The sequence below is a fragment of the Chelonia mydas genome, chromosome 11, assembly GCF_015237465.2.
Source record: "Chelonia mydas isolate rCheMyd1 chromosome 11, rCheMyd1.pri.v2, whole genome shotgun sequence".
Taxonomy (NCBI): Eukaryota; Metazoa; Chordata; order Testudines; family Cheloniidae; genus Chelonia; species Chelonia mydas.
The window spans coordinates 58,797,737-58,817,721 of NC_051251.2; the positions used below are offsets into that span (position 1 = coordinate 58,797,737).

The 19,985-nt window shown below is 44.2% G+C and overlaps 1 protein-coding gene across 1 annotated transcript in view; it reads right to left on the minus strand.

The window, feature by feature from the left end:
* The window catches only part of MPP4 (membrane palmitoylated protein 4), a 41,211-nt gene that overhangs the window by 1,708 nt on the left and 19,518 nt on the right, over nucleotides 1-19,985 (minus strand). The window contains exons 11-21 of the mRNA XM_043525056.1: nucleotides 19,484-19,548; nucleotides 18,433-18,450; nucleotides 16,730-16,768; nucleotides 15,029-15,049; nucleotides 13,606-13,620; nucleotides 12,099-12,140; nucleotides 11,114-11,284; nucleotides 9,696-9,776; nucleotides 8,201-8,294; nucleotides 3,014-3,122; nucleotides 558-692 (exon numbers count right to left, since the gene is read on the minus strand). Of these exons, the coding sequence (XP_043380991.1) occupies nucleotides 558-692; nucleotides 3,014-3,122; nucleotides 8,201-8,294; nucleotides 9,696-9,776; nucleotides 11,114-11,284; nucleotides 12,099-12,140; nucleotides 13,606-13,620; nucleotides 15,029-15,049; nucleotides 16,730-16,768; nucleotides 18,433-18,450; nucleotides 19,484-19,548 (790 nt within the window). The remainder of the gene's footprint in view (nucleotides 1-557; nucleotides 693-3,013; nucleotides 3,123-8,200; nucleotides 8,295-9,695; nucleotides 9,777-11,113; nucleotides 11,285-12,098; nucleotides 12,141-13,605; nucleotides 13,621-15,028; nucleotides 15,050-16,729; nucleotides 16,769-18,432; nucleotides 18,451-19,483; nucleotides 19,549-19,985) is intronic.

Consider the following 19,985-nt stretch of genomic DNA (forward strand, 5'->3'; position numbering starts at 1 on the left):
GTTAAAAAAAAAAGTCACACTTTTTTCTATAATCCTGTTTAATTTTTGTTAAGTGTCTAGACAAAGTGAGGCATCTATAATTTTACTGTAATATAGGTAGGAATGCATCACATGCAGAACACAACCACTGTGCTTTTGTTTGAAATATCTATAGCGGATGTCTATAGGGAAAGGGACTCTATGACAACACTGAAGGAAGAGGGTTCCATATATTTAACTTTAAACAACATGGAAGTGCCTACCCAGAGATCTAGGCACCTTGGCTATATATTACAAAAACAAACCAAATAACACAAATATAAATACAGAAATCAGACTTCCTCCAAAGAAACCCACTCTAGCCACATATCCCAACCCCAGGGCACAATTCCCAGCCCTCTGTACTCCACTTCCACTCCAAAACACCAGGAAGAGAGAGGGGCTTCGCAACATGCTGAATGTTATCAGATCCGATTTATTTCAGACCAAAGACACGAGGGTCCTTTAAACCATTAATACAATATAGGAATGTGGCAGTTTCTGACTGAACCATCACTCATTCATTCTCTGAAACTCACCTTGAATTTCATGTTCACATAATAGTCTGTAATGACCCTGGCGTTTTTCCGAGACTGTCTCATGCAGCTCATACTAGGTGGCTTGATGAATATAATATAGGCTTTTAGATCGTGTGTCCGAGCCATTTGGATACCCTGCAAGTCAAGGTCAGATAGTGGTTACATTAAAATGTATAAGTCGTATTCATCCCATATTTTATTTCTATTAAAAACAAATGGTTATGTACTATCATTTCCAGACTTTGCAGTATTCAAAATCCTAACATGGCCATTAAAAGGTTACATCCGCTACCTTTTAAGGGAGTTTTAAATCTTCAATTGTAATTCCTTTTTAGAGGCTCAAAACTGTCTTGGTTTTGGGGCTGCCTTTGGAAAAGATTGATTCTCCTGCTCCATGTATTGCAAGGCACTGTCTGCCTTTTGTTTCCTTCTCTCCATGCACTGATGCAATTGTTGATGTCAACAGATCACTGTGAGTAAGCAGTATTTGTAACCTGTTGTGAAAAGCAGGGGGAGTTCAAAAAGTATGTTCTGCCACAGTGGCAAAATCAAAATTTCCTTTTTTCATTGAGAACTGAATTCAGGCGAAGAAATGGACAAGAAGAAAAACTCGAAAGGCAGCAGGAGCACAGGGAACATCAATGCGCAGCATAGGAGCCTTCATGGTAGGTTGTTTTGTTATGGTTTTGAGCAGCACACCACTTCACACCTGAGGCTGTGTAACTTATCTTCATTTCTTCAACCAGCACAAGCCACTACACCAAGTCAAAGCTTGCACAATTCCAGGTCCATGTATCTAAAGGAAGTTTCCCTCTGGAATTTATTGCACCACGGAGTCTTTCTTCCAGTTATGTTTTTAAATGATATTTTGTTAGGTTCCCAGAGACACCCAGGTATGGAAGCCCTTTAAAATTAGAAGAATTAATACCAGCAAATAAGGGAGTAATTTAGAAAAATCTTAGAAGGGTTCTTTGTGGGACTTAAAGCCTTCAGCACCTTCTGACAACTACTAACTCAGACCTTTATTAGCCTTATCCCTCCCTACCAGCAAGCCGAGGGCCAGGAATTAGAAAGAAGAAAGCCTATGTGAACTAGCAACATGCTGACTTTTTCATTTGGCTGAGTGGTCTAGAAATGGATCAGGAATCGTAAAGGGAGCTGAGAGAAATCTTGTTCTTTTCTGGCCTTCGGAGAAATATTTTTTGCAGTGCCCAAAAGAGGAGCATATGTGGAAGGTATCTTAATGTTTGAAGCACTGATTGTGACCACCAGTTAAGAATAGTAGCTCCATCTAAGGAGCAACATTTTTAGATCTTTAAGGTGATACAACCTAAACTTCTCTAACCAATCACCTCGCTGAGGAGATATAGTGACCATTCCGCCTCATAAAAGAATCTCAAGTCACACAGGCAGCTTCTGAAAAATTCTTTTATCATCTCCACCCTGGTTCTCACCGATCAGTGAGAAGGAAGAGGAAAAAGGGGTTCTCCCTCTAACCCAGGGGTGGCCAACCTGAGCCTAAGCAGCCAGAATTTACTAATGTACATTGCCAAAGAGCCACAGTAATACATCAGCAGCCCCCCCATGAGCTCCCACCCCACCCCCAGCGCCTCCCACCCACCAGCAGTCCTGCTGATCAGCGCCTCCCCTTCCCTCCCCGCACCTCCGGATCAGCTGTTTCGTGGCATGCAGGAGGCTTGGAGGGGGAGTGGGAGGAACGAAGCCACAGCAGGCTTAGGGCTGGAGTGGGGGCAGGGCCTGTGCCAGAGCCAGGGGTGGAGCAATGAGCACCCCCTGGCCCATTGGAAAGTTGGCACCTGTAGCTCTAGCCCCGGAGTCGGTGCCGCATATTAACTTCTGAAGAGCCGCATGTGGCTCTAGAGCCACAGGTTTGCCACCCCTGCTCTAAGCATTTAGAGAGAATTGGGGAAGGTGTTTCTTCAGTGACATTGCAGTGGTACTACTTTTAAAGTCTAAAGAACACAACAATGTAAATTTAAGGTGGGGACGCTTTAGACTGTCTCAGGAGAATCATTCTTTCTTAAACGTTCCCGTCTCTCCTACTGGATTAAGTTTCCAAGCTATGAACGAACAGTTTTTTCAGTTGCTAGTAGCATTCGTTCAGGATGTACTGTCTCATTGTACAACACAGTATAAGGCAATATGGGTCAGTGTCCATTTTTCCTGGAAAATTTTCAATTGAAAGTATGTGATACAATAACCAGAATAGACTTCTAAACCATGGTGATAAGCACATTAGAAATGATAGCATGTGTGCATGTATATACTCCACCTCACTTTGTTGTTTACAATGTACACAATCTTATTAATGAATCCTGATCCAATTTTATAGCAAGTTTGCTAATTGAACCTTCTCTCCAAGCAGTTCTCAGGACCTGTAGGATGCAGATGACAGTCTCTTCCATGAAGTTTAAGTCTTAGATCCCCCTATTTACCTGTGGTTCCAAATCCACTATACAGATCTTCCCTTCATCAAGAACTGTTCGCACAGCATCAACACTGGTGCCATATAGGTGTCCCTTGTATTCCCCATGCTCCAGCATTCTGCAAGAGGGGTGAGAAGGGAGAATGAGAAGAGAAATGAAGCAGACCCTTTAAGTGACAGCCTCTGAAATATGCATTTAGCAATGAAATCAAGAGACTGAAGAGCTAAAGAAGGATTACTCCTCTGTGAAAACTGAATGATATTAAGATATAGGAACCTTTACTGAGGATAAAAATCTAGATTAAACAGGACTGTCAGATCCAAATCTCCAGTCTCTGAAGAGACTCCAAAATTATGTATTTCTATCCACTTCCCCTCCAAATATACATGAGAAGGTTCAGAGGTCATGGTTTTGATTGGTATCAAGACATCTATATGGAAATTCTACACTAGTATTTACTACAGTAAGAACAAAACAAATACTTTGCATTTATGTAGGGCTAACCATCGGGATCTCAAAAAGACTGTTACCTTTTCCGTAACTGGTGTTCTTCGAGATATGTTGCTCATGTCTATTCAACTTAGGTGTGTGTGCTCACCACATACACCGGTGCTGGAAGTTTTTCCCTCAGCAGTATCTGTAGGGGACACACATGCCGCGGTATATAGGGCACTGCTAGTTCTCCTCACCCTCAGTTCCTTCTTGCCAGAAACTCCGACAGTGGGGAAGGAGGGCAGGTTGTGGAATAGACATGAGCAACACACCTCGAAGAACACCAGTTACGGAAAAGGTAACTGTCTTTTCTTTGAGTGCTTGCTCATGTCCATTCAACTTAGGTGACTCCCAACCAGTACCCCTCGGAGGTGGGTAGGAGTTCACGGATGTGGAGATTGCAACACCGCTCTGCCGAACTCAGCGTCATCCCTGGCCTGCTGAGAAATGGCGCAGATGGCTGTGAATGTGTGCACTGAGGGCTACGTTGTGGCTCAAAAGATGTCCTGGATTGGGAAGTGTTCCAGGAAGGCCACGAAAGATGCCTGTGCTCTGGTTGAGTGGGCTCTGATGATTGGCGCCGGAGCACTGCCGGGAGCATGGTCCTGGTAGCAGGTGTGCCCTAGTCCATAATAGCCCAGAACTCCTTCCTAGAAGCCTCAGGAAGGGAGCCCTTGAACTTGGCTATGGCTTGCCACATGTTAAAATCATAGCATCTCAGGAGGGCTTGATGGGTGGCCACCCTCAACTGGAGGACGAATAAACCTTATGCCCGAACAAGTCTAGTCTCTTGGAGTCTTTGTTCTTAGGGGTACCCCGGGTTGACCTTGTCGTCCCCTGTGGTTAACTGCTTCTACCACTAGGGAGTTGGGAGCAGGGTGGGTGTACAGGTACTCGTGGCCTTTGGATGGCACAAAATACTTGCGCTCGGCCCTCTTGGAGATGGGAGGAAGGAGTTTGCCACAGGGCATTAGTGATCTTAGAGACCCCATCATGAAGGGTAGAGCCACCCTGGCCAGTGCTGTGGAGCAGAAGACATTGAAGAGAGAATCCGAAGGCTCCTCTAGCTCCTCCGCCTGAAGAGCAGCGACCCTCTTCAGTAGTTCCTGGTGTGCTTTACCATCATCCGGAGGAACCGGGAGAGGTGGCCCCGTTATAGCCTCGTCTGGTGATGACGAGGAAGATGCCGGTGCAGTAGGGTCCTCCACAACCATTTGTGGCCCAGTGGCTTGTTCCCCTGCTCCCTCTTTGACCTGCGGGGTCCTTGCACCCAAGGCTTTGTGCGCCACAGGAGGGCGGGAGAGGCAGCTGGTCTCTCCGAGGCTCCGGACACCGAGCGGGCGGCCTGGGAGGGCTGGGTGAACCTGGCCTGAGGCCATGGGGCTGGTTTTGGTGCTGACCATGGAGCCAGTACCCCCGATACCGGAGCTTGTCCCGCTGTCAGGGAACCTTGCTCTGAACCACGGCTGGATCCTGAGTGGTCACTCCCAGGTGACCAGGACAGAGAGGAACGGTGGCTCTATCCTGACCGGTGCCAGTCACTCTGCCTGGAGTCTGATCTGGAGCGGGGTCTTAGGCACCAGTGGCGCTCGACGGATCCGCGATGGCTTGGAGCTGGTGATCTAAGTCTCGCACTTGACAAGCGGTACCGGGATGAGGAGTGGGCCCAGTGCCGGGAAGCGCCCAAATGTGGTGATGTCCTCCTACGGGATTGGCAACAGTCCGAGGAATGGTGACGTCGATCCCTCGACGGGTCCCTGGAGCGGTACAGCAGTCTCGTAGATACCGGGTGCCAGGACCGCTACTCCTGCTGGGGGGTGCATGCCTCCAAAGGTCTGCGCCCGGTGGCCAGCAAGCTACGCCTCGAGCCTCTCTGCCCGTGCCCAAGGTCTGGGGACCAAATGGGGCTGCGCTGCATCTGCCTTTTGTGGTCAGATGCATGGCGGCTACGGGAGGGCGAGTGCTGGTGGGATGTTCCCAGAGGTGAAAGCAAGCCGGTACGGCATACCGGCAAGAGCCAGTACGCCGTGCCGGACCGGCTTCCCCAAGCTGATGCTTTAAAGGGCCCTGGGCTCCCAGGCCCTTTAAAGTGCCCCCCGAGCCCCACTGCCAGAGCCCTGGGGTAGCAATGGCCGGAGCCCCCGGGCTCCCCTGCAGTGGCCCCCCCCACAACGGCCGGAGCCCCCGGGCCCTTTAAAGCACCCCCCAAGCCCTGCTGCTGGAGCCCTGGGGTAGTGGCGGTAGGGCTCCGGCGGCAATTTAAAGGGCCCAGAGCGCCGCTGTGGTCACGGTGGCCAGAGCCCGGGACCTTTTAAATCGCCCCTGAGCCCCGGGGCTCCCAGCTGCCAGCTCTGGGGGTGATTTAAAGGCCACAAGGCTCCCAGCCGCAGCCGGAGCCTTGGAGCCTTTAAACCTTGATTTAAAGGGCCTGGGTATTTAAAGGCCCCGCCTCTTCCGGTCGAGGCCACGCCCCCTGCTCAGGACTCCGGAGTACCGGTAAGTCCTTTAAGTTACTTTCACCCCTAGACGTTCCCCACGACGGGGAATGGTGCTGCTGAGGGCCGAAGTGGCCTGAACGCGCGTTTACCCCATGACTGAGAAACCGCAGGAGCTGGTGTGGGTGGCACCGGGAGGAACATGATTTCCTGTGCTGCCTGCAGGGCCTCTGGCATGGACGGCACCCAGAGCTGATGGAGGCCTCTGCCGTTATCCAGGGCAGCCGGCGGGGAACGGGTTGGGCTACATCACTCTCCTGGAGCTTGGGCCTGAGATCCTGACATGGGTGAAGAGTTGCCTAGCATGGGACCTTGTTCACACTCTGTTTTATCCTTTCCCTTGCGGGAAGTTGGAGACTGGCCTCCCATCACCTTCTTTGGCTTCTTGGTTGGAGCCACGGATGGGAACTGGTGCTGGCCAGTGGATGGTCCCAATGGGGCGCTGCGTACCAAGGTCACGGTGCTCGGTGCAGAGTCAGAGCATTGCTCTGGTGCTGGGGTGAGGGCTGATTCCATAAGAAGCGCTCTTAAACCAATATCATGCTCCTTCTTAGTCCTTGGCTTGAAGGACTTGCAAATTTTGCACTTCTCACTAACGTGTCCTTCGCCCAAGCAACGCAGACAACTGCTGTGTGAATCACTAATGGGCACGGGCCTCTTGCAGCAATCACAGGGCTTAAAGCCTGGGGACTGGGACATGCCCCGTCCCGAGGCAAAGTCCAATTCAGAACCTACGAAGTCTCTAACTATAGCTAAGGGATTTATAAACACTAATAGAAAACTACATACACTATAATACAAGAGATAACTAGTTCGTACGAATGAGCAGCAACAGCACTAGCTGAAGCAACAGTTCCAGCACTGTCACTGGCGGCAAGAAGGTACCGAGGGTGGGGAGAACCAGCAGCACCCTATATACTGCGGCATGTGCACGCCACTCCAGGGGGCACCAGAGCCAGTCCCCTACGAATACTGCTGAGGGAAAAACTTCCAGCACCAGTGCATGTGGCAAGCACACACACGTAAGTTGAATGGACATGAGCAAGCACTCGAAGAAGAAGGGTACATCTACACAGCAAAAAACAAAAAACCCACACCCAAACCCTGTGACAGTGAGTCTCAGGGGCTGGGTTTACAGACAGGCTCATGGAGCTTGCACTACAAAGCTAAAAAAAATAGCCATACTACAGACCTTCTGGCTTGGGCCTGAGCTCAGGCTACGAAGCCCAGGGAAGAGGGTGGGTTTCAGAGCCCAAGATGGAATGTCTACATCGCTATTTTTAGCACTATGGTGTGAGCCCAAGTCTATAGACCCAGGCTCAGACTTGCTGCTGCAGGATTTTTTTTGCTGTGTAGACGTATCCAAAGTGTTTTACATGCTTTAATGAATTATGCTTCATAACAGCCCTTTGAATTATGTAAATATCCTCATTTTACTAATGGGGAAACTGCAGCATACAAGTTAGAGGGCACTTTTGAAAATTTGGTTCTTAAAGGTTCTGGTGCCTTCATGGAGATACATTTGACTGCAAGGCCCACTCCCACTAAAGATGTGGATGTGGGATCAGGGCCTGATTTTGAGTGCTCAGTTTTAGCCTTATTTTAGAAACGTACAGTCTGATTTTCAGAAGTGTTGAGAACCCATAACTCCAACTGAAGTCCACAGGAGTTGCAGGTGCTCAGAACTTCTAAGAATCAGGTCCGAGGTTGCTAAAATTAGGCAGTCAAAAACCAACACACTCTAAAGGAGAGGCTACTTTGAAAATCTGGGCCTAAGGGTATTCATGCATACACAGCAATTAGACATCCACTTCTGGGCAGTGCCAGCTGACTCAGGCTCATGGGGTTTGGGCAGTGGAGCTGTTTAATTGCAGTGTAAGCATTCAGGCTTGGGCTGCAGTCCTAGCTCTGGGACTCTCCAACTTTAGAGAGTTAGAGCCTGGGCTCCAGCCCAAGCCTAAACATCTACACTGCAATTAAACAGCCCCTTAGCCTGAGTCCAGTAAGCCCGAGTCAGCTGGCATGGGCCAGCTGTGCGTTTTTAAGTGCAGTGTACACATATCCTACAGCTCACACCAGAAGTCTGTGGCAGAAAAGGAAAAGAACCCTGGTCTTCTGACTCTCAGCATTTGGGCTAAACCACAAGACTATCCCTGCCTTGGAGCATGTTAAACTTTAGAGATGAAAGCAATAGGAATCCCAAAATTACCTGTGACTATATACCATGTTTTCAAATGTTTCCTTTGATACATAGTGATACTCACGACCATTCTCTTCATAGCTTTTCTGAGCACGAGTGGTGTCTTAAGAAAGAAAAATAAAAGTTTTTAAAGTTCTTGTAAGTATTTTCTTTCTTCAGTAAATCAATTTGAGAACAAAGTTCATAGTGAAAAGCCAGGACTCCCAAACTCCATTTTTGGAGCTGTGAATATATAAATTTTAAAAACTCTGTTCATTTTCACAAGTAATCAAAAGGAAATAATATAACTAATGGTTTCTACTTTCTAGCTCACAGCAAAAGCCCTGTCTACACTAGAGTGAGGTCAGTAAATCTTCCAAAATTGAATGTGTGTCCCCACACTACCCCTTGGGGTCCATTTTAAGCACAATGGGCATTGTTCCTGAAGGAACAGTGAACCATTAGACTTAGATCTTGTCTACACTACACAGTTTTGTTGACAAAAGTCAGCTTTTGTTGACTAAACAGTAGAGTTTTACACACTGCAATGCTCCTCCCGCCAATTTAACTTTCCTGCTACACCAAAAAAATAAAACCACCTCGACAAGTGGCAGTGCATGAAAACTGTTCTGCAGTAGTTTAAAAATGGCCTGCACCACTCCACTTTATATTGTGTTAATTTCTTTGAGAAGGCTAAGAAATGAAAGATTGAAAGAACTGGAGCAATTTATCAATTTATCAAATCAATGAAAGAACTGGAGCAATTTATCAATTTTAAAACTATTAAGACAGGAATTTAGAGCCTTGCACTTCTGGTGTTTTATCTTCACAAAACCTTGTACTGAATGAGCAGATGCCAATCATCTCTCCATTCAAGTCAGAGATGAGAAGTTGTGAGAATCTGCTTTAGATTTAGTATGCTAGAAGGGAAATCTACAAGGCTTGCTAGTTTCCTGTCTATCTGGGTATTTATATGGCGCTCATTACCATAATATCTGGACACCTTATAAACAAACATTCAATGAATTTATCTTCACTTCTCCCCTAGGAAGGGCCCTCAGCCCCATTTTACAAATGAGAAAAAATGAGGTATAATGAGATTAAGTGACTTGTCCAAAGTCACGCAGGTAATCCATTGGCATAACAAGAATCAAACCCAGGCATACCAAGAATCAAATCAAAGTAACAGTGGCTTAACCCAAAGACCATCCTTCCTCTTCCCCTGCCAGTTGCAAAAACTGGCCAAAAACAATATTTTAAATAAAGCCCCTTTAGAAAGTAGCTTTTCCTTCTTTCCTGTAGTTCCCACAAAAATAAAAGGGAATGTGTATTGTTAGTCTAGGCATCTGTGCCCTTTTAACAAATTCACAAATTCAGAGATAGCTCAATATTCTTGATTGATAGGGAAACCATTCCTGCAGCAAAGAGTCTATAACTATTCTGTGGCAGGAGAAAGGGAGTTGATATTTCATGTTTTCTTTCCCCAAAACAGGAAGTTAGAGAGTGAAAGGAACATGTCACATACGGGGTACAGCACTTTGAAAATGATGAGGGTTCATTCCAATAAGCCGCCGCCTTAGCTCATTCACGCCAACCCCTGAAGGACCTGGATAGTTTTAAAAAAAGCCACACAGTACATTAATGACTGAGACTACACATAAAATAGTTTACTAAAACTATGAGTGTATCATATTTATAACAGTCATGTTCCGGTATTATCTCATATACAAGAACTGGTGAAGCAAATGACTAGCATGGAAATCACGTTACTGCTTCCTCCACTGGGCTTCCCAATTGGTGGCATCACAAATTAAGTGCCTGACCCTGAAAAGTGCAAGGCACCTACAGTTCCCATTGAATTCAACAGGAGCTGTGACTGTTTAGTACTCTGCAGGATCAGGTCATCACTTTCTAGCAAAATAGCTGCAGCCAGAAGGGGACTCAGCAATACTAATTAGAATTATATCTATAGATCTAGATATATCTCAGAACAGGTACAGATCTAGGCAGGATGAGAAGTTTTCCCCTCACCACAAATACCCAGGAATGCTGCGCCTAGCAAAAATATGAGCAGCTTCCATTCAAACAGTTATTAAATCTAAAATTCCATTTTAGGACCAGCAACCCATCACATATCATGATACTCGCTAAGGGCGAGCCTTATGGGTGGGCAGTGAGGGCAACTGCCCAGGGTGCCGGGGAGTGGGGGCATTTCATGGTCAAGAGGCTGCAGAAGGGCCATGCCCACCCAGGAGGCAGGGGGAGGGGATAAAGAGGGCTGCAGGGCAGGAACCATGACAGCCGCAGTACCATTGCCGCTCCACTGGCCGATATCCACATTGATATCCTCTGAGCTTTCCCAGCTGCATAAACTGAAGTTTTCTAGGCTGGGTTTTTAACATCCCTCCCTCCATTGCTGTTTCCGTTTGTTCTTAACCATAGTCTTATAAAAGCATCACTTCAACGTCTTGGTCACAAAGGATTTATAAATGTTTTATCATTGCTATTTATATAATAACCCACTGAAGTTAAACTGGACTCCGTTTTTGTGATGAAATGAGTTTTCATCCAATATTTGTTACTGTAGGGTTGTCTGAGAGTATTGCATTGCTGAAACTTTTGAAGCATTGAAGGAAATGTTTTGGAACAACAGGAACCACATACAAGCACACAGACTTTATAAAACTGATGTTTGGAAAAAATAAAAGGTAGGTCAAACTTTGGGTCGACCACCTTCAGGAATTACCTGTTAGGGCCCATGTCACTGCCCACTGCAGTTAGTGGGAGGACTCCCACTGGATCAGGCTTTTATTGAATCTCTCATTCCACAAGCACTTGAGCAGTAAGGACACTGTCCTCTGTATTTACTAGAGCTTGTAAGATTTGCATGAGTAGGTGCATCCCTGTCTGGAGGGCATGCTCCTGTCAGTTGCTGGAACCTACCCACTAGCACAATTAGTCGGTTTCGATCTGTGGGATGTCGCTGGTATCTCACCACCTCCTCATAAGGGGCTGCTGCTGCGCTGCAACAGCTGCTGGGACACCGTGCATAACAGGGCTGCTGGGTGTTCTGGGATTTCCTGCGGCAGAGACGCATGCTTCTACGGAAACCAGCTGAGAAGGGCAGAAAGTAACTAATATTGAAATCCAAGCAGTGGGTGCAGGTGATAACTAGTTCCACTATCTGAATGATCTCCAACTAAGCTACCAAGAACATACTGTGAGTTGTAGCTTTTCTTAAGGTAGAAAATAATTTATCTATAGTTCTCGATACAAGAGTTCGGTGGGGACTCTGAAAGCAGCTTGGATTTCCAAAATAGAAGCACAAGTATTGAAAGTCACTCTAACTTTGTCCAGAATTAGACCCCCAGAAACAAGTCTGCAAAACAAACCAGAGGGAGATTTCCAGCCATATAGATCATTAGGAATGGGTGACTTGCTCTGGAAAATGTAACTGCTCCAAAAATTCATCCAATCTCTCAACTGAATTCAACCTTTTTTTCAGCTCAGTTCATAAGAGTTCCGTAATTCACTTACCAGACTTGCTGCTTGGCCTCATCCCCAGCAATGGAAACCTCACATGGTCTGCACTGTATAGCTTGGGAAAGCCCCAGAAGCCGTTCACACCACAGCATGAGATTTAAGGGGGAGATCTGAAGGACCAGAAGCCTAGTGCAGCTAAGTTATGCAGGGGCTGGCAACCTACTGGGGAGGTGGGCTTATTGGAAAAGAATCAACAAGCAAGGAGCTGAAAGGGAAGGACAGCTTACTGGGATCTATAAAGGCAAAGTGAATACAGATCAGGTCAGGGAATTTTCAGAGGCAAGGGAAAGGAATGCTTCTGAGAAAAATCACACACAATGGATTTAGCTTCAGACAAGCATCCAGTCTAAATCAAACCTTTTGCCTATTTCTAATCACCACATACCAATAAAGACCCGTTGGCCAGATCCACTGAACTCCTCCTCTTCTAGGCATGAAGAACAAACAAGCAGGAAAGAGAAAGGAGGGTGAATACTGAACAGTCAATTGAATTTCCCCTCATCTTTCATATCACAGAATTGGAAATATTTAAGTTACTGATAATGCCACTGAAATAAGGTCATGAAGTAGAGACCAGTTTACTAAAGTACTGAATAATATCAAAGATTTAAACCAAGTCACTAACATTTCTATGAAAGTGAAATTTAAGCTCATTGCCCACTAGAAAGTCTAAATAAGATTTTAAATGCCTCACTTTATTATCTTCGAAAAAGAACAGCTAAAGTGTCACACACTGTTTTTAAATATTCATAATGTAGAAGAGCGGTGTGCAATTTAAGTTCTTCAAGTGAAATCTAGCCGGCATGAACTCCTTAAATGCAATATTAAAATAATCAAGAATCTGGGAGCTCAAAATATCAGTAAACCTAAAAAAAAAAATCCCAGAACAATTGTAAAAACTTCTGCTGTCTACATCTCAGCCTTAGATTTCACAACCAAAGGCACTTTGATACCTCGCCACTGCCCAAATCACCTGCCTAACCGATCTCCTTCATTTCCTTCTCCTGCTCTCATTTTCAGACCTTCTCCCATGCTGTGCTGTGTGCTTGGAACAGCCTTCCTGAACAGTGCACACATTCCCTCCTTAAAACTCCCTTCTCCTGCAAAGCCCCTGATTTCTAATTCCCTACAAATCTCGTATCACTCTTCTATAATAAAACATTTCCAAACTGTATAATAAACGAGATGAAAAAAGTTAAAAATAACTAGCAAGAAACCTGTTTTGACAGCAGTGTTCAGATCTCATTTCTCTTTGGTCTAACTTTATATGGAAGTTGTTCCAGGGCAAGGACATTGTCTTTACATTCACCTGGAAAGTGCCAGGCATGCTATGGGATTACCTTTTAAGATTAGACACTACACCGATGGGTGCCTCATGAACAAATAAGTGCCAAAAAGGTAGTTGAATCACATGGTGTTGTCCATAGTGGACTTGATAATAGATTCTACTCTTCACTTTTCTCAGGTTCTTAGAAGCTTTGCTTCCTGCCTGTGTACATCAATGGATATATACTAATAATACCTCATGTTTGGTTATAGTGAGAAGTCTCTGACAAATAATGGGTTGTGGAGCATGCTCTGAAGACATTCAGGCTAAGGTGTATAGCGATAATAAATTGCCTGGTTAGCAAAGATGACAGATTTCTGGATCAGAGTAAAATAAAATTTCATTTTAATCTGCCTACCTCACTTTCCATGGTCATTTCCTCCTGAGCTCTTGTTTGTTCCTCTGCCTGACCTGACCTCTCCACCCAGAGTTAACAAGCAAATTCAACAACTATGTACTGAAATGGGCTGAATTCCCAAAGGTAACAGAGCTATCGTCTGTAGTATTTTTCTGGCTTTAGCAGATTACTGTTTAAAATCTATAGGAGACAAAAGTTTAAAGTTACCTTCTTTAAGCTCCTCTGGAGATTTGGATAAGTATGTACAAACAAGAAGAGAGAGATGAAAAATTAGGGCTCCGAGGAGACCAAGTTCAAGCCTAACTGGGCAAAACTGGACCAATTCATATGTCCTTCAACTTGAGTGCAAGCTATGAAACACACAATGCTGGTTTGAAATTAAAATAAGCATGTGCCAGACAAACCACAAAACTTGGATCTGAATCCTACCTCCCTAAACAAGAGAGTGCTCAGGTACAGAGTTGGCTCTGGCCACTCTCTAAGAGTGTACTTGGAAAGTACAACCTATAGTTGCTCCAATGACTCAGTTGTCAAGGTAGAGCGGAGGCCTGAGCTGGGAGTGATCTTTGGACTTTTTTCCCTGGCTGCCTGGAAACAGAAAAGAGGGGACTCAGCTAATGAGCAGGATTTGAACTAATTCTCCAAGAACGCAGCTATTGCGGGGAAAAGGGCATTAGTGGCTCTAAATAAAGATGCAAGTGACTTCCTCACAAACGCCCTTATTCTGTTTTGTAAGCCTCAAGCATTGCCCTCAAAAGAGGAGAAGAATGAAGGTTCTGTGAGCTGGAGTGAAGCAGATGGGGAAGAGCCCCCATTCAGATCCTTGGTACTCTTGTACAGCAGCAACAGCACAGCAAGAAAAAGAAGAGGGCAAGTAATTTAACCAAAATAAGAAAGCAAATTATTTGAACTGAGAAATTTAGAAGTGATGTGGGATTTAATTTGTTCTAAAAGACCAAGTTTTGTAGCACTTCAGATACACAGTTGAACATGTATGACAGGGCTTTCAAAGTGTGATTGTACTCTGAAAAGTGTCTGTAAAAATGGCATCCTGAGGTTCCATGATTGAGTGTCATGATTTTATATCTGAGGAGCTCAGTTTGCAATAATAAATGTTTGTTTCTATGCCTGCCCTGAAAACGCAGACTAGGATTTAACAAACAGTTTCTTCATTTGTCTTCATCCACAGTAATAAAGATACCATGGACTAAATTAGGGGCTCAGTTATACTTGAGAAATCCCATTATCTTCCAGTTATCCCTTCTGACACCTTCGGTTTGCAAAACGTGTAATGGATTAGAGCTTAGTAAACATGACTGTCATTGCTGCATAAGAAGGAACAGAATTGAGCTCACTTTTCCTTCTGTATATAGGCTCTGCAGGGCTAACAGGAACAAACAGCAGTAAAAATTTATTTTGGTCACTGAAGTCACCCAGATATGGCTCTGGATAAACACAGGGAGCAATTCTACTGAGTAAACAGGTATAATTTTAGAGAGTCACTTTTCAAGAGAGAATTACACTTAAATCCTATTGCTTTTTGTTTGTTTTTTGTTGGATACCTCTTACTTGTCTTTGAGTCTTAGAGGATGAGACAGAACTGGAATTAAGCAAGAAGAATTTGACTTACCAGACTCAAATGTTTCTTCATCTTTTACGTCACCCAGATAGCAAAAATAGCAAATACATTTAGTTTCAATACTATTTCTGCTTAAAATAATTTTATCACATCAGAAATTATTTCCCTTCCAATACTGTAAGGACCACATAAGGCTCTGACTCCTGCCAACTTCCCAAACATACTTCCACTGCTTTCTTTTAGTTCAATTAGAAATGAACTTGAGCTGTCAAGTGAGAATCTGGATCCAAACTTCTGTCAAAGTTGCTGAAAAGTGAGAACTGGAATCCAAATGTCCACCAGAGTTTGAAGATGTTTGGATTCGGGGTTTTGATTTTTTTCCTCATTTTTACCATCAGTGAAGCACATCCAGCTCCTTGTATTTCACGCAATCCCATTCAGAAGGTTAATGTTCCAGAAATCAAACACAGTATACATGAAAGCTCTGATATGTACATCATCCCTAACTCAAACTCCTTATTGACTTGCATTGAGAAATATAACAGTGGAAAATAGATCCTGCAATTTAGGAACATAGGAATTGCCATACTGAATCAGACCTGCAGTTCATTTTATCCAACATCACAGGGGTGGCCAACCTGTGGCTTCGGAGCCACATGCAGCTCTTCAGAAGTTAATATGCAGCTCCTTGTATAGGCACCAACTCTGGGGCTGGAGCTACAGGCGCCAACTTTCCAATGTGCCGGGGGGTGCTCATTGCTCCACCCTTGGCTCTGCCACAGGCTCTGCCCACACTCCACGTCTTCTGCCCCTTCCCCTGAGTCTGCCTTGCCCTCGGTACTTCCCCCCCACCGCCCCAGCCTCCTGCACTCCACGAAAGAGCTGATTGGGAGGTATGGGGAGGGAGGGGGAAGCGCTGATTGGTGGAGCTGCTGGCACTGGGAGTGGGGAGCTGATGGGGAGGCTGTTGACGTATTACTGTGGCTCTTTGGCAATGTACATTGGTAAATTCTGGCTCCTTCTCAGGCTCAGGTTGGCCACCCCTGCAGTATCATGTCTGCAAGAGTGGCCTTTGCCAGTTGCTTCAGAGGCTAGTGCAAGAAATCCTGTTATGGAATAGCCTGCCTCCAAGAAATCTGTCTAACCTCATTAGTAAGAGTTTGATTTGTGCTTTGAAGCAAAAAGGTTTATATCCTTTCTGAAATGCTTGTTTTTTTTAATCTGTATTAGTATAACTCTGCATAGTCTTGTTATCAATATATAAACATCCAATCCGTGTTTGAATCCAGCTAAGCTTTCTGCCTCAATGAAAACTTGTGGCAATGAGTTCCAGAGGGTCTTAAAAACCACAGTAACTTAATATTATAGGTTTAATAAGCCAAATTGAGACCAACTAGGTTTCACCCCTTTACATCAGTTCTGAATTTGGTCCACTGAACCTATAATCTGCATGGTAAATGCACTGGATCTCAAATTGAGTTTTATGTATTTAGAACAGCCATTCATTTCAACAGAACATCTTCACTACAAGCAAAGATCCATTATAACCAGAATTGCAATCTGTTCATCTGCAGTGCTTTGAAATGGTCTGGGGCTTTCACTCTACTTCCCACACTCTACTATAAATAGAGCTTCTCTATATATGAGCTCACTATAAGGATGTTCCATTTTATTCAAGAAACACTAGTGGTCTTTGTCTGGCTGGTATATTGCTGCAAACACAGATGAATCTCCTTAAATGAAGTCAGTTACCTGTTTCTACGCACTTCTCATCAATCTGCATGTCCTCCTCTGCAGGTTATAACAGATAAAAAGAGAAAGGAAATAATCTGATCTCTAAAAGCATTGAAAAAAAAAATCACCAAATTCAAGACTTCAACATCGGAATAAAACTAATCCCCCCTGAAACTCAAATTGGGTTAAAACATCTTTAATATTTCAATAGTGCGTCGCTCTGAAGTACTAATAACTTTCTCTTTCAACAGGCAGAGGAAAGAGGCTTCTTATACCAGTGCTCAAAAGGGTTCCCAGCTGGGAGGCAACACATCTGATTTGAATTGTCCAGCTGAAGCAAGAAAGGGGTTTAATTTGAACTGATGCAGTGTTTATATTTCAGATCATCTATTTGAGAATGATCAGTATGACTATCAGAACATCATTCCCCCCCCCCATACCCTTTGCATATTTTGCATGTGTATGTTTTTCTAGAATGCTATACGTACACTGACAATTTTTAAAATTAAAATTGGAAAAATAAAGCTTTTTAAACATCTCTCTCTCCTGTTTTTAGTAATTCCTTCGAAGCTTGAAACTGAAATCCATTTCCTTATCAGTTTGCTCCCTCCACTGCACACACCACACTGGTCAGCTCTTACAGGTAGGGATGTAAATACCGTTTAAAAAGTTAACCATTTAAACTATTAAAAATATTTAGTTTAAATGGTTAACTGATTAAAAGGGCAGGCCGGCACAGGGCTGCTGGGGCCGCTCCAGCCCAGGGGTTGATGGTTCAGGTGGGTTAACCAGTAAGACTAATGCTTACCAGTTAACTGGTTAACATTTTACATCCCTACTTAGCGGTTCATACAAGAATAGGGTGAATATCCTGGTTTTCAGAGTCGGATGTGCTCAAAACACAGTTTTGTCCTAGTGTTTGTATAGCTCTGCAGACTGGATCCATGAAGGGGCAGCTACCCAGCTGGGAAAATGTGACAGCAAGCGGGCTATGTTCCTGGTACAAACTTCAGGGACTGTCCTCCACCAGGCCACCTGTTGTCACCCTTCCTCACTGTGCACTGCCCTCAAAAGTAGACTCATAGGATTTTAAAGCCAGAAGGATCATCTAATCTGACCTGCTGCATAACACAATTAATAGGAGTTCACCCAATAATTCCTACTTCAGGCCCAACATCTTGTAGTAGGGAGGCAAGATGCCCTACTCCCTACCCTCTTCCCCCTGCCTCTTTTAATATATGCTTCACAGCTGCTCCTAGCATTGGTGGGCTGTGCAGAAACAAGAGAACAAGAAGGTACCCTTTTCTTCTTCCAAGCAGCCTGGTGTACCTTCCTGACTGCCCACCAAAACTCTCCCATTCCTCTCTCCATGCAACACAAGCTCCGAGTTTTCCAGTTCAAACATCTGATCAGACACATGACTGCTGAATACTATAATAAAAAATACTATGGGTATTTTTAAGTTAACAAAACCACAATGAAGCATTTGTTTAGTCACCCTATTTACACATAATGCAGATAGACTTGGCAGAGAGATGTAAAAGGAAATCTGCCCCAACCAATCCTGACATGTATCCTTGTAAGTACAAGTATAGCATCTAGTCATTTTTAAAGTCTTTATAAACAGACAGTATCTTGTACATTTAGATATCAGCTAACATTGGACTTGCAAGGGGATGTGAGGTACTGCAATGTGGTGTCATCCAGGCATCATCTCTTACCTTCTTCCACAGTACTCACTGTCCACGGCAAATCCATTGAAGCAGTTAAAAATAAATACACAGCTAAAGCTATTGCCAGTGCTACAGTTACCAAGTAAAATCAACTGCATCCGAAGGACTCTTGAAAGATGAAAATACAGAGCATTGACTTAACTGTGAAATTCACCTCATGGGTCATTAAAAGTATCAGCAAGTAATAATGCAGACCGCAGAAAAACAGAGAAGTTGTGGGAGAGGGAAAGGGGAAGTAGGAGAAAATAAATGTCCTGGCTAGGAAATTACTGCATTTATAGCCAGTAGAAGGATAGTTTAGGTGGGAGGTACATTTCTGGCTTCTTACTTTACAAATAAACCACAAAGTCAATTGGTTATATCTGTTTTTCCATGTCAGCTTAGACACTAGGCCCAGAAATCAACTAAAATTCGCAATGAACAAGCATTCACATGAGGAAAGAGACAGCTTTAATAAGAGAACTACAGTTTAAAACTATCAAATTTATTCTAAAAGGAAAGAATGAAAAATGAAATGGTATGATTGCAGTAACTGAAATGCTATACATGACACATTGCAGAATATTTTCTGGTACAGAACTGCTAGCTACTCCTTAGTCTCCCTTCCATGGAAATCTACAATAAACTTGTCTAATAAACGCTTCAGGAGGGAACAAACAGAGATTTCTTGCTGCGAATAGCCTATATATAAGGCTCAGTCCTGGATGGTGTTGAGTACTCTCAGCTGCCATTGACTTAAATGGGAATTCAAGGTGCTCAGCACTTTACAGGATCAGATCCTAAATATACTGTATTCTGAGAACAATAATGATCCTTAGAATCCAAAACAGGTTAAGTGCCAAATTCAGATACACCTGCTACTCCCACAGATTTCAGTGGGGATTCTGAATGCATTTCTGAGGTCACAATATGGCCCAATGAATGATTCTTGATATATAAACTCATTTGATCATGTTTAATTTCTGTATTACTGGATGAAAGAAACAAAAAGTCTTCTCCCTCCCCACTTTCACTGGGAGCTGGAGAATTTTGCACTCACATATTGTTGATTTGAGACAGACATGGGGCTGGAAGGGCTGAGACCACCAGAATTCTCGCTGCTTCCTGAACAGAAGGGAATCCAACACAATAAGAAATCAATTCAGCATTGCATTACTGTCTACTTAGATGCTCCATTCTATCACCTGCACACAAAATTACAACAGTGCTCAGATCTACCTGAAGGATAAACACCATTACAAACCACCAAGAGTGGAAGCATAGCTAGTGTCTAGCCCACCTACAACTATTGGAGGGAAGCCAGTGTCCTACCACACCTATCAGAATGCCAATATTCAACATCTCTGGCCTGAAAGTACTGCCTTAAATTAATGCACGTAATGGAGGAGAGCAGTATTAACTGTATTGTGGTACACATGATTGGAAGTGTGCTGTATTGGGATCTCTCTGACACAGTCTTAATTACAACTCCCTCTGGGCCTCTGTGTGTTACAACTCTAAGCTTATCAGTAGTCAGTTGTCTGGCACAATTAGGGGCCCCC